At 40.1% G+C, this 12,994-nt stretch overlaps 1 protein-coding gene across 6 annotated transcripts in view; it reads left to right on the forward strand.

The window, feature by feature from the left end:
• tenm3 (teneurin transmembrane protein 3) overlaps nucleotides 1-12,994 on the forward strand; it is a 366,691-nt gene that overhangs the window by 255,533 nt on the left and 98,164 nt on the right. For all 6 annotated transcript variants that reach the window (XM_086142740.1, XM_086142745.1, XM_086142739.1 and 3 more), the window contains 2 exons: nucleotides 6,025-6,219; nucleotides 10,797-10,997. In XM_086142740.1, the coding sequence (XP_085998866.1) occupies nucleotides 6,025-6,219; nucleotides 10,797-10,997 (396 nt within the window). The remainder of the gene's footprint in view (nucleotides 1-6,024; nucleotides 6,220-10,796; nucleotides 10,998-12,994) is intronic.

Below are 12,994 nucleotides of genomic sequence, written 5' to 3' on the forward strand. Positions count from 1 at the left end.
GAAGATCAGAGAGGCCAGGCTGAGATGGTTTGGTCATGTACAAAGGAGGGAGCATGAATATATTGGTAGACAGATGCTGGAATTGGAGCTGCCAGGCAGGAGATCTAGAGGACGACCAAGGAGAAGATTTATGGATGTAGTGAGAGAGTAGTTGGTGTGAGTGAGGAGGACACAGAGAATAGGGTTGGATGGGGAAAGTTGATTCGCTGTGGTGACCCCTGAAGGGAAAAGCCAAAAGGAGAAGAAGTTCATTTTATTTTTTATTTTGGAACCACTAGTTTTCTTTAGGTGAAGTATTTTAGGAGCTAATACGTACCATGGAAAGTGAAAAATGCTCCTATATATTTACGGTGTCCATAAGAACATTGTTAAAAATAACTGGCCACAATGAAAAAAACAAAAAGAAAAGACAGCATACTGCTCCCAGTATATGATGTTGTGCTTCCCCTCATGTTTTATTCATCATGATGAGGAATCATCATGAAATGTTCTTTCCACTTTGTACATTCAGACAGGAACACAAGCCTGTTCAGCTCTGTTTCTCTATGACAACCATTGATCGACCCGGCACCACCTCTCCAGCACTCACATTTGAATTATGGTTCCCGTATGTCCGGGGAAAAAATAATGCTTGTTTACCATTTCTACAGTCATGACAATTTCCTGGAATATCAGCGAAAAAAAATACCAGCGCTAATTATTGGTTGTCTCGAAAAAGAATTCAGACTTTTACTTAAAACAAGGGTGATAATGAGAAAATAGAACATTGGCCAGGACTTACCAGAGGATTGGATCAAATACTTAACTTATTGTTAGCAAATGAATCCTCACAAAAATATGTGTTAAAAAGCTTTGAATTATACTGTACATTCACATTAGTAATTCAGTTGAAAATAACTTAAAAACTATAGAAAAAAAGCTGGAGTAATAAAGGAATGGTTTTAGAAGATTACCTGGAAAATAACTTTAAAATCATTAGAAAATATCCCTTGGTTTTCCTTTATCTGCTGAAAAAATATTTGAAAATATCAGCTGCAGGAGCAAAGGGAAAGAAGTGACATATTCCGTGTCCGTCATACTAACAATATCGTATCCAGACATGTCCTTAAAATGCCCTTGGAAAGGGTCTCTATAGAATTGTGGGAGACATTCAAATACACCTGCCAACCTCTTTGAAAAGAGTTTAAAATTAATAAAAACATGACCGACCGTCAAAAAACGAAAAAATCTATTCTAGACTGAATCTTGAAAAAATTGAGTTTTTGGAAGTTCCCCATTTCAACAGCTTTGAGTAGCAAAAAAAGATTAAACAGCCTCATCTGTGCTCAAAACTGTCATATTTGATTAAAAGTCTACAGAAACCATATCCCATAAAAATAAAAAACTCTGCTGTTTTTCCACCGTGACCACATCAGTTAAGATGCTTTGCAGCTGCAAAGCATGAAGAACCTATAAATAGATGGAAATACAGTTTTTAAATGTCAACACCTTATTTATATTTGAATATTCTTTTCATCCAATGGTGATACCATTGGAAAATCATACATACTGCGATTCCACCTCTCTATTTTTGGAAACTCTTTGTAAATTTTGTATCAAAATAGGCCATAACATTTACTTTCAGGACACCTTGTGAGGGTTCTTGTAACCACCATGATCTGTGATTCCACAGGAACAAATACCTAGTTCAGGGAAGATTATGCAGATCCAAATCTTCTGCTGGCCATTATTTACTGCATTTATTATAGATATTGTCTTTTTGGATATTTCAAGGCTTACACACTCACAACTAAACATCACTCCTTTCAAGTTTAATTAATTGGATTGGCTAGTGAACGGAATTACAAGCAAATTGTTGCAGATAAATGCATAAAAAATAAAATAAGTAACCAAAGAACTTACTGGAATAGCAAATCGCAGAAGTGAAAAAAAAAAAAAAAAGTCTCTATCCAGATATATTGATACATTTTCAAATCATGCCAAAAATTCATTAAAAATCAACACAACTTCCAAATGAAAAAAAAGGTTCAGATTATTTAGTAGTTGATATTTTTAGGGTTTGGAAAGTAATTGTGTATCTGTGTGCCTGTGTGTGTGTGTGTGTGTGTGTGTGTGTGTGTGTGTGTGTGTGTGTGTGTGTGTGTGTGTGTGTGTGTGTGTGTGCCCAATGACAGCTAGGATAGGCTCCAGAATCCCCACAACCCTAAGTGCAGTTAAAGTGGTAGAAAATGGAGGTATGGATGGATAGCTGGATAGATTGATGGAGATGTAGAGGGAGCAGCGGGATTTTATTGTGAGACTCAAAAATGAGTCCCCACATTAAGAAATCACTGAGTTAAAATGGTAAAAGCATAAAGTGAAGAAAAGCATGGCAGTGAGATGGAGGCTGGAGACAGCAAGAAGCAAGTTAAACCCACCGCACCGCACTTAGACTCTGACAGGAAAATCTAATAAATGCATAAATGAAATCACCTTAAGAAACTACAGTCAAATTATCTGCACAGGGAGTGTGTAAAGATCTATGGGAGTAAGGTTTGTAGCCTCTTTCTTCTTTTTACAATCTGATATATTTCCAGGTGCATAAGCAGAACTTTCTCTAAAAGCAGAAACTTTTGTATGCAATGGTTGCAGAAGAAAAAAAAAATCTAATTTTCCATAAATGTTCACCATGTTAAAATCTGGCACATGATATTTGGCAGCCTCAGGGGCGCACAGGCCAATGTCTCCCTGAGCCGATCCCAAACCAGATAAATGCAAAGGGTTGCGTAAGGAAGGGCATCTGACGTAAAACTTGTGCCAAAACCAAAATCTACGAATTGAACCTAAGGATATCATACTGAACTGGTCAAGGCCCGGGTTGACAGCGACCGTCATTGGTGCAGATAACCTACAGGGTACCAGTGGAAATTGAGCTTCTGTGGGTTGAAGAAGGAGAGCAGGAAGGCATGTCTGAAGAAGAGAGAGAAGAGAAGAGGCAAGACTGTGAGTAGGGACTTTGAATACTGAGACGATGGCAGTAAAAAGTTGAGAGTTGGTTGACATGATGCAGAGAAGGAAGGTGGGTATGCTGTGTGTCCTGAAGACCAGGTAGAAAGGTAGTAAGGCTAGAAGCTTAGGAGCATGTTTAAGTTGTACTGTCATGTTACTGACAGGAAGAGATATTGAGTAGGAGATATCTTGGAGGTGAAAAGAATGTCAAATAGACTTATGAGTCTGAAATTGGAAATTGAAGGGGTGATGCTCAATGTTCTTAGTGGCTATGCCCCACAGGTGGGATGTGAGTTGAAGGAGAAAGAGAAGTTCAGGAATGAGTTAGATGAAGTGATGCATAATATACTAAGAGATAAGAGGGTGGTCGTTGTTGCAGACTTCAATTGGACATGTTGGCGCAGGCAATAGAGGTGATGAAGAGGTGATGGGCACAGTGATGGGTTGGTATGGGTTGGTCCAGGATAGAATCACAGAATCACAGTGACAGATAGTGGTAGATGCATGGAAATGGATGTAGTGAATACTTTTTTCCATAAAAGACAGGAATACAGGGTAACTTATAAGATAGCGGGTAGGAGCATACAAATAGACTACATTGAGAATAGAAGAGATAATCTGAAGGAAATCAATGACTACAGAGTAAGGTGAGAGCCAGACAGCATAGGATGGTGGTTTGTAGGATGACAAAGGCAGAGCAGCGGACAAAGTCTTGGAGGCTGAAAAGGGAGGAGTGTTGTATGGTTGTCAGGGAGAAGTTGAGAAAGGCTCTGGGTGGTCAGGGAGCGCTTCCAGATGACAGGACAACTACAGTTTATGCGGTAGGAGAGTACTTGGTGTGTCAAGCGTCTTTGTGTACCGTGAAAAGCGCTATACAAATCGTATGTATTATTATTATTATTATTATCTGTAAGGAAAGTAGATAAGTAGACTTGGAGGTGGAATGTGGAAGCGCGAAAGTGAGAAAGCAGTTAGCAAAGAAGAAATGGGATGCTAGATTGGACATGGAGAAAGGAGGCGGTTTACTAAACAGAGACAGAGGTGCGGGTGATTAAGGCAGTGGTCAAGTTTCTAGCTAGATGATTCAACAGGATCATTGAGAGTGAGGAGATGCTTGAGAAATGAAGAAAAACTGTGATGGTGCCCATTTTTAAGAGTAAGGGGGATGTCAAGAACTGCGGTATCTATAGAGGGTTAAAATTGATGAGCCATACAATGAAGTTATGGGAAGGAGTAGTGGACACTAGACTGAGAGCAGAAGTCAGCATTTGTGAGCAGCAGTATGGCTTCATGCCTAGAGGGAGGACTACGGATGCAGTATTTGCTTTGAGAATACCAATAGAGAAGTACTGAGAAGGCCAGAGGGAGCTGCATTGCGCTTTTGTAGACCTAAAAAAAGCTTACGAAAGGGTGCCAAGAGAGGAATTCTGGTATTTTATGAAGAAGTCTGGATTAGCAGAGAAGTATGTTGGACTGGTGCAGGGCATGAATGCCAGCTGTGAGACAGTGGTGAGATGTATTGTAGGTGGAATAGAGAAGTTCAAGGTGGAGGTGGTACTTCATCAGGGATCAGCTCTGAGCCCCTTCTTGCTTGCAGTGCTGACAGATGAGGTTAGACAGTAATTTCCATGGACTATGACATTTGCAGATGACATTGTGATCAGGGAACAGGTTGAGAAAAATCTTGAGAGGTGGGGGTATGCTCTGGAAAGGAGAGAAATAAAGGTTAGTTGCAGCAAGACATAATATATGTGTGTGAATGGGAGGTACTTGACAAGGCTACTAGGGTTGGAGATCAAGAAATTGGAGGATTATAAGTTCTGGGCCAACAGTCCAGAGCAATGGAGTATGTGAAAAAGAGGCCAAGAAACAAGTTCAAGCAGGTTGGAATGGGCGGAGAAAAGTGTCAGGGATACCATGCAATAGAAGACTATCAGCCAGAATGAAAGGAAAGGCGTACAAGACAGTGGTGAGACCAGCGATGGTGTATGGTCTAGAAACAGTGACAATGACAAAAAGACAGGAGGCAGAGCTGGAGGTTGCAGAGATGAAGATGTTGAGGGTCTCTTTGGGTGTGACAAGGATGGATAGGATCAGGAATGAGTCCACCAGAAGGACAGCACATGTTAGATGTTTTGGAGAGAAGGTCAGAGAATTCAGACTGGGATGGCTGGGTCATCTACAGAGGGATAGTGAATGTATTGGTAGACGGATGCTAGAATTGGGGCTGCCAGGCAGGAGGTCTGGAGGAAGACCACAGAGAAGATTTATCAATGTCATGAGGGGATATGAAGTTAGTTGGTGTGAGAGAGGAGGATACAGAGAATAGAGTTAGATTTAGAAGGTTTTGATCACTAAATGATACTTATCTGGAGTATATTTGCAATCTTTTTCTACTAACTCCCCACAGCGGACTATCAGGTATGGTCCACTCAGCAACAAGGAAGGTTTTAATGATTAAGTGGGTACCACTGCAAAAACCATAGCTTCTGAAAGTGAGATCAAATATCAAAATTAACATTTACTGAAATTTAACAGAAAATAAATGCATTTTTTTGGATCTTGTCCTTTAGTCCCCTAGTACTACTAAATGCTGTTTAGTATCTACTGCACAGTGATGCCACTTTTTTTTCCGTTTTCGCTACCAATAACAAGCAAGAAGCTGCCTCTGTGTGTGCTCTCTATAAAGCAGGATGAAGTCTAAGGATATAGAAAACTGCAGGAGGACTCTGTGCAGTGAGGATTAATATCAGCACAACATACAGTGTATAATAGGAATCCATCCATCCATCTTCTTCCGCTTATCCTATAATAGGAATTCGCACATATATCTATAAACATATTCATAGATATATGTACACACACACACACACACACACACACACACACACACACACACACACACACACACACACACACACACACACACACACACACACACACACACACACACACACACACACACACACACACACACACACACACACATATATAAAAATTAAAATTCTGATTGCTCTGTCCATCTGTCTCTTCTAGCTTCATGTCCGGTGTTATGCAGCGGTAATGGACAGTACTCCCGCGGGCGCTGCCAGTGCTACAGCGGCTGGAAAGGTACGGAGTGCGATGTTCCTGCCAATCAGTGCATCGACATCCATTGCGGGGGACATGGCATCTGCATCATGGGTGCCTGCATCTGTAATACTGGTTATAAGGGAGAGAACTGCGAGGAAGGTAAAATATATCTTCATCATTGTAACACAGAAACATTAGTCGTATTGTTTGTTCCTGTCCTATATAAGCAATGCCATGTTGGTCTTGATTCAAGCTTGAGGAAAAATACTGACGGCTTTCCCACAAAAATAAATGTCAACATACATAATAGATTGCGTTTGTGTGTACTGAGCTTTTGTCTGCTATGCATTTTTAATTGCAGTTGTTTGCGACTGGTCAGACCCAAGTCTTTTATCCCAAAAAGTTACCATGGAAAATAAAGTGGCTTTGGAGAAACTAATTGTACTATATTACAGCAATGTCACCAGTGTGTAAAGTACTTACATTTGGCTGGGAGCAATATAAATTTTGATTAAAACATCCCTGAGACTCAGTACATTTTAGCAGGACCTTAGAATTAATGAGTTTATTTTTCCAAACAATTCATGTATATTTTATTTTCTCCACTGATAGACTCATTAACATTATTACAAGCAAAATGTGATAGCTCTTATATGACTTTACATGAGCCTTTATGAATTGATAGCTCAATGATAATTCAACTTTATAGTTACTTAAACAGACAATGAACCGATAATTAACAATGTTTAGGATGTTTTGTTGCATTTCAGATTTAATCATCATACTCATTGTTTATTTTAAGGAGTGTGGGAGTTGTAAGACATCTATAAATCATACATGGATAGCTGGCTGGCATCGCTTGTATGCTTTTATGGGTTACTTTATAAATCATGGGGATTTTTTGCAAAAGACAATTAAAATCGAGGGCTTCATGGTGTCTCATTGGTTTGCACTTCCGCCTCACAGTATGAAGGTCCCTGGTTTGATTTCGACTTGGGGCCTTTCTGTGTGTAGTTAGCGTATTCCTCCGGGTTCTCCAGTTATCCCAGACAGTACAAAAACATGCAGGCGGTTCATTGGAGAGCCTACATTGGCCAGTCATGTGAATGAGTGAGTGAGTGCTTATATGTCTCATATGTGGCATTGTGATCAACTGGTTCTGTTGTGTATCCTGCCTTTAGCCCAATGATAACAGGGATAGGCTCCAGCCCTCCTGTGAATCTTACTCCACGATAAGTGGTATACCTAATAAATGAATGAATAACTGAATATCAAAATGGTATTCAAAATTAAAGCAATAAGTCAGTTCATGCAATCCTTAACTTATATTAATAGTTGGCTTGTGCAGTAGTTAGCATTTTCAACTCAGTGAGAAGGTTTCAGGTTTGAATTCAGTGGTCTCCTGGGTCTTTTAGTGTGGGGGTTGCCTGTTTTCCCAAATCCTGAGCCCTCTTCATATTTCCTCCCACAGACCAAGAAAAAACAGCCATTAGGTTAATGGAAGAGTTTAAATTCTCCAAATGTGCAAATGAGAGGGAATGATTGGATGTTTAAATATATATATATATATATATATATGTTATTCTTTGTTATCCGGAATTGCTTTTGGCCTCCAGTGAACCTGTATGCGGGATAACCTGAATAGAAGACATATAAATCAATGTTAATAATTGGTTTGGGGCCTTTCTGTGTGGCATTTGCCCTTTCTCTCCATGCCTGTGTTGATTCTCCCCGGGTTCATCAGTTTCCTCCCACCATTCTAAAATCAAGTTGTGTTAATGGTTGCATGTCTCAGTATGGCCCAAACTGGCCCTGTGTCCAACCCTCACCAAAGATCAGCTGGTGTGAAGTAGAAACTATTTGATGAATGAGTGGATGAATTAATATAGTACAAACGGAAGAAAAATTGGGACATCAAAAACATGTTCATTTCATATAAGACATTGTAGAAGTGTGTTGAAGTAATCACCAAGCAAAAATTCTATGCAATACACCACAGGAAATAGCAACAGGGTGTTATTGCTGGAAGTTAGTAAAATAATGTGTAAGTGCAGTCGTAAGAAGTAAATAAGTAAATAAAGACATTGACACCATAGGACATTTCATTATTTTTAGTATTGTCGAGCCTCAAGCTGGGCTGGAGCTTTTGACTTGCCCGCAGCTTTTTCTGCATCTTTTTAAACCTTTATATCTTAAAGTGGTCTATGTAGTCACTGTAGAATTACAAACATAAACAATGTGGTACCGCAACTCAGAACAAATATACAATGAGATAGATAGATAGATAGATAGATAGATAGATAGATAGGTAGATAGATAGATAGATAGATAGATAGATAGATAGATAGATAGATAGATAGATAGATAGATAGATAGATAGATAGATAGATAGATAGATAGATAGATAGATAGATAGGTGTGTGTGTGTGTGTGTGTGTGTGTGTGTGTGTGTGTGTGTGTGTGTGTGTGTGTGTGTGTGTGTAAATTCCATTTAGAGCTGGTAAATTTGCCAAATTATGTTTTATACCGCTTTGCCCATTTACATTTTTAGAGACAAATTGAAAGGAATGTTAACCAACTTTTTCAAAGTGGACCAGAAATCAAACATACAGACAAAATGTTGATTGGAATTTTCACAAATTTCAACATGGAACACGTAGCACAATGGAGGTCGGGGGAAACTTGGATCTTAGGAGTTTAAAGGAACATTAATGTAAACTCCATGCATCTGTAAGTCACTTTACATCTTAGATATTCCAGCTACTTTATTAAGGACACCAACATTTCCCATGTAACAAAATATATAAAAAGCTTAAAATCTCAATCTTATTTTGTTAGGGAGACACATTCCCCCCCTTCAGACTGATTTTTGAACATGGCCTGGGGCTTATTTTTGCTCCCCACCTGAAATTGGCCGGTGTTAGCATTACTGTAAACGGCCGGCTGTGTTTTTTTTTCCTACTAGAATCTTGCACTACCAAACTGAAAAACATATCCAAAGTGTGCAGTGTTTAGCCTCTCAGCAGGATCAGCAGCCCATGAGAATATCATAGAAATACCTTCTCGCTCTAAGTGTTTTTATAGATGCTAATAATTATGAAAGCTGCTTGGAAAAAGATGACGTTTCTCTCTCTCAGTCTCTCTTTTGACTTTCCCTTCTAGTGTCTAGCAATAGTCTGACCTCAGAAACACATAAAGTGACAACGACCCCTTAGCAACGCATTACGCAGTGGTTCCCATGACATCTGGTAGAGCTATGTGTCAGAAACAATGTTAATCCAAGCCAGTAAAATGGACACACAGGATCCCCACTGGTTTTGCATTTTATAAAACCTCTCATTATTGATGCTGACACACAGCCACTTCTTGAAATGACATTTTATGTTGAACTGTAATGCTCTATGATGCGTGAGAGAAACATTGTGGCTCCTGCATAAGTTTGGAACGAAGTTCAGACAATCATCCCTCAATGATATGGAGGCACACACACACACACACACACACACACACACACACACACACACACACACACACACACACACACACCCACACACACACACACACACACACACAAACAAAATAGAAATAAAATAATGGTGCAGTGGTGTGGGCCCCTGCCTCACTGCAAGATGGTTCCTGGTTCAATTACAACCAATGTCTGCATGGGTTTCCTTCCTCTGTCTGAAAACATGCAGGAGTTTCTTTCAAGACCCAAGACACGTGACAAGAAAGGGAATGGTTGTATGTCTCTATATGTGGCTCTGTAATGAACTGGCAACTGGTCCAGGGTGTATTGCATCTTCTGCCAATGAAAGCTGGGATAGGCTCCAGTCCCTAACCCCTCCACCCCACCCCCAACCCTGAATACAGAATAATCAGTATAGATAATGAATGAATAAGAGAAAAGAAAAGGAAAGACAACAAAATAAAATAAAATAAAATAAAATAAAATAAAATATGTAGTCCTGTAGTCCTTCATGATTAAAATTCATTTTTGGTCCAAAGAATAAGAAACAATAATTGAGTTTTAAATGAAAAATAATAAAATTTTTGATAAGATGATAAAAGTTCTTTTTAATCTTTGCTTTGGTGATTGTCATTTTATGTCTGGCTAAATTTAACATTATTTTCCTTACTTATTTCTTGAAAAGTAAGCCATTTAATAGATTATATTGAAAGTTCATAAAAAAGAAATCCATCCATCCACTGCCTACTGCTTATCCTACTTAGGGTCATAGGGGATACTGGAGCCCATCTCAGCTGCCATCAGGCGAGATGCAGGGTACACCCTGGAATGATTGCCTGTCAATCACAGGGGCACATATACAGACAGACAACCATTCACTCTCTAATTCACACATCTGAGCAATGTTCCTAATCTTTTCAATTAGTTTGCTGCCTGTATTTGGACTGTGGGAAGAAACTGGAGAACTCGGAGGAAACCCACACAGACATGTGGAGATCATGCAAACTCCACACGTAAAAGTCCTCTGTATGAATCGAGTCTTGCTGTGAAGCAGAAGCGCTAACCAGTGCGCCGCCTTTAAAAATAAGGACTGTTAAACAATAACAATAATAATAAGGACGAAATGATTATAATACACATAAGCACCCAATTATGTTTTTGATTGTGTTTTTTTGTTTATGTATCACACATTTATGTTCTGTATAACACTATACTGATACTGCAATTTTACAAACAGCAATTTGTTGGTTTTTCGCTCCTCCGTCTACAGCTGACTGCATTGACCCCAGTTGTTCGGGCCACGGCGTGTGTATCCACGGCGAGTGTCACTGTCAGCCAGGGTGGGGCGGCGCCAGCTGCGAGATCACCAAGGCCATGTGCCCGGATCAGTGCTCAGGTCATGGTACTTACAATGCAGAGACAAGCACCTGTACCTGTGACCAGAACTGGACCGGACCAGACTGTTCTTTAGGTTTGTTTCTGTAATTATTTATTATGATTTATGATTATTATAATTTATTATGTACATGACAACAAGCCCTAGACTGTCAGGATAGTACAGATTGACTAGATTCACTAAATAGATAGATAGATAGATAGATAGATAGATAGATAGATAGATAGATAGATAGATAGATAGATAGATAGATAGATAGATAGATAGATAGATAGATAGATAGATAGATAGATAGATAGATAGATAGATAGATAGATAGATAGATAGATAGCATCATGAAGTCAGGAAAAAATGGTACATAACACAAATGTTATGTTAATGTGGGATACTGAGAGGACTGAAGAGAACAGACAGGAGTTCAGGGAGATGCGGCGAAAGGTAAAGATAGAGGTAGCAAAGGCAAAACAAAGGGCTTATGATGACTTGTATGCTCGGTTGGATAGTAAGGAGGGTGAGAATGATCTATACAGGTTGGCGAAACAGAGAGATAAAGATGGAAAGGATGTCCAACAGGTCCGGGTGATTAAGGACAGAGAGGGAAATGTATTGACAGATGCTAGAAGAGTGACGGGAAGATGGAAAGAGCACTTTGAAGAGCTGATGAATGTGGAAAATGAAAGAGAGGCAAGGGTAGAAGAGGTGATTATTGTAGACCACAAGGTAGCAAAAATTAGTAAAAGTGAAGTGAGGAAGGCATTGAAGAGGATGAAGAGTGGAAAAGCAGTTGGTCCTGATGATCTACCTGTGGAGGTGTGGAAGTGTCTAGGAGAGGCAGCGGTAGATTTCCTGACTAGATTATTCAACAGGATCTTCGAGAGTGAGAAGATGCCTGAAGAATGGAGACAAAGTGTGATGGTGCCTATTTTTAAGAATAAAGGGGATGTGCAGAATTGTGGCAACTACAGAGGGATAAAGTTGATGAGCCATACAATGAAGTTATGGGAAAGAGTAGTGGAAACTAGACTGAGAGCAGAAGTCAGCATTTGTGAACAGCAGTATGGCTTCATGCCTAGGAAGAGTACTACAGATGCAGTATTTGCGTTGAGAATGCTAATAGAAAAGTACAGAGAAGGCCAGAGGGAGTTGCATTGTGTTTTTGTAGACCTAGAAAAAGCATATTACAGGGTGCCAAGAGAGGAGCTCTGGTATTGTATGAGGGAGTCTGGAGTGGCAGAGAAGTATGTTAGACTGGTGCAGGACATGTATGCTAGCTGTGAGACACTGGTATGGTGTGCTGTAGGGGTAACAGAGAAGTTCAAGGTGGAGGTGGGACTCCATCAGGGATCAGCTCTGAGCCCCTTCTTGTTTACAATGGTGATGGATAGGCTTACAGATGAGGTTAGACAGGAATCCCCATGGACCATGATGTTTGCTGATGACATTGTGATCTGTAGTGGGAGCAGACAACAGGTAGAGGAAAATCTAGAGAGGTGGAGGTATGCTCTGGAAAGGAGAGGAATGAAAGTTAGTCGCAGCAAGACAGAATATATGTGTGTGAACGAGAGGAACTCGGGTGGAGCGGTGAGGCTACAGGGAGTGGAGATCAAGAAGCTGGAGGATTTCAGGTACTTAGGGTCAACAGTCCAGAGCAACGGAGAGTGCGGAAAAGAGGTGAAGAGACGGGTCCAAGCAGGTTGGAATGGGTGGAGAAAAGTGTCAGGGGTACTATGTGATAGAAGACTATCGGCCAGAATAAAAGGAAAGGTGTACAAGACAGTGGTGAGACCAGCGATGATGTATGGACTAGAAACTGTTCCAATGACCAAAAGACAGCAGACAGAACTAGAGGTGGCAGAGATGAAGATGTTGAGGTTCTCTTTGGGACTGACCAGGATGGATAGGATCAGGAATGAGTCTATCAGAGGGACGGCACATGTTCGATGTTTTGGAGAGAAGGTCAGAGAAGCCAGACTGAGATGGTTCGGTCATGTACAGAGAAGAGATAGTGAATATATTGGTAGACTGATGCTGGAATTGGAGCTGCCAGGCAATAGGTCTCGAGGAAGACCAAA

Source organism: Fistularia commersonii, chromosome 35 (assembly GCF_037954325.1).
Source record: "Fistularia commersonii isolate RoL2024-O1a breed Wild chromosome 35, RoL_Fcom_v1.0, whole genome shotgun sequence".
NCBI classification, from domain to species: Eukaryota; Metazoa; Chordata; class Actinopteri; order Syngnathiformes; family Fistulariidae; genus Fistularia; species Fistularia commersonii.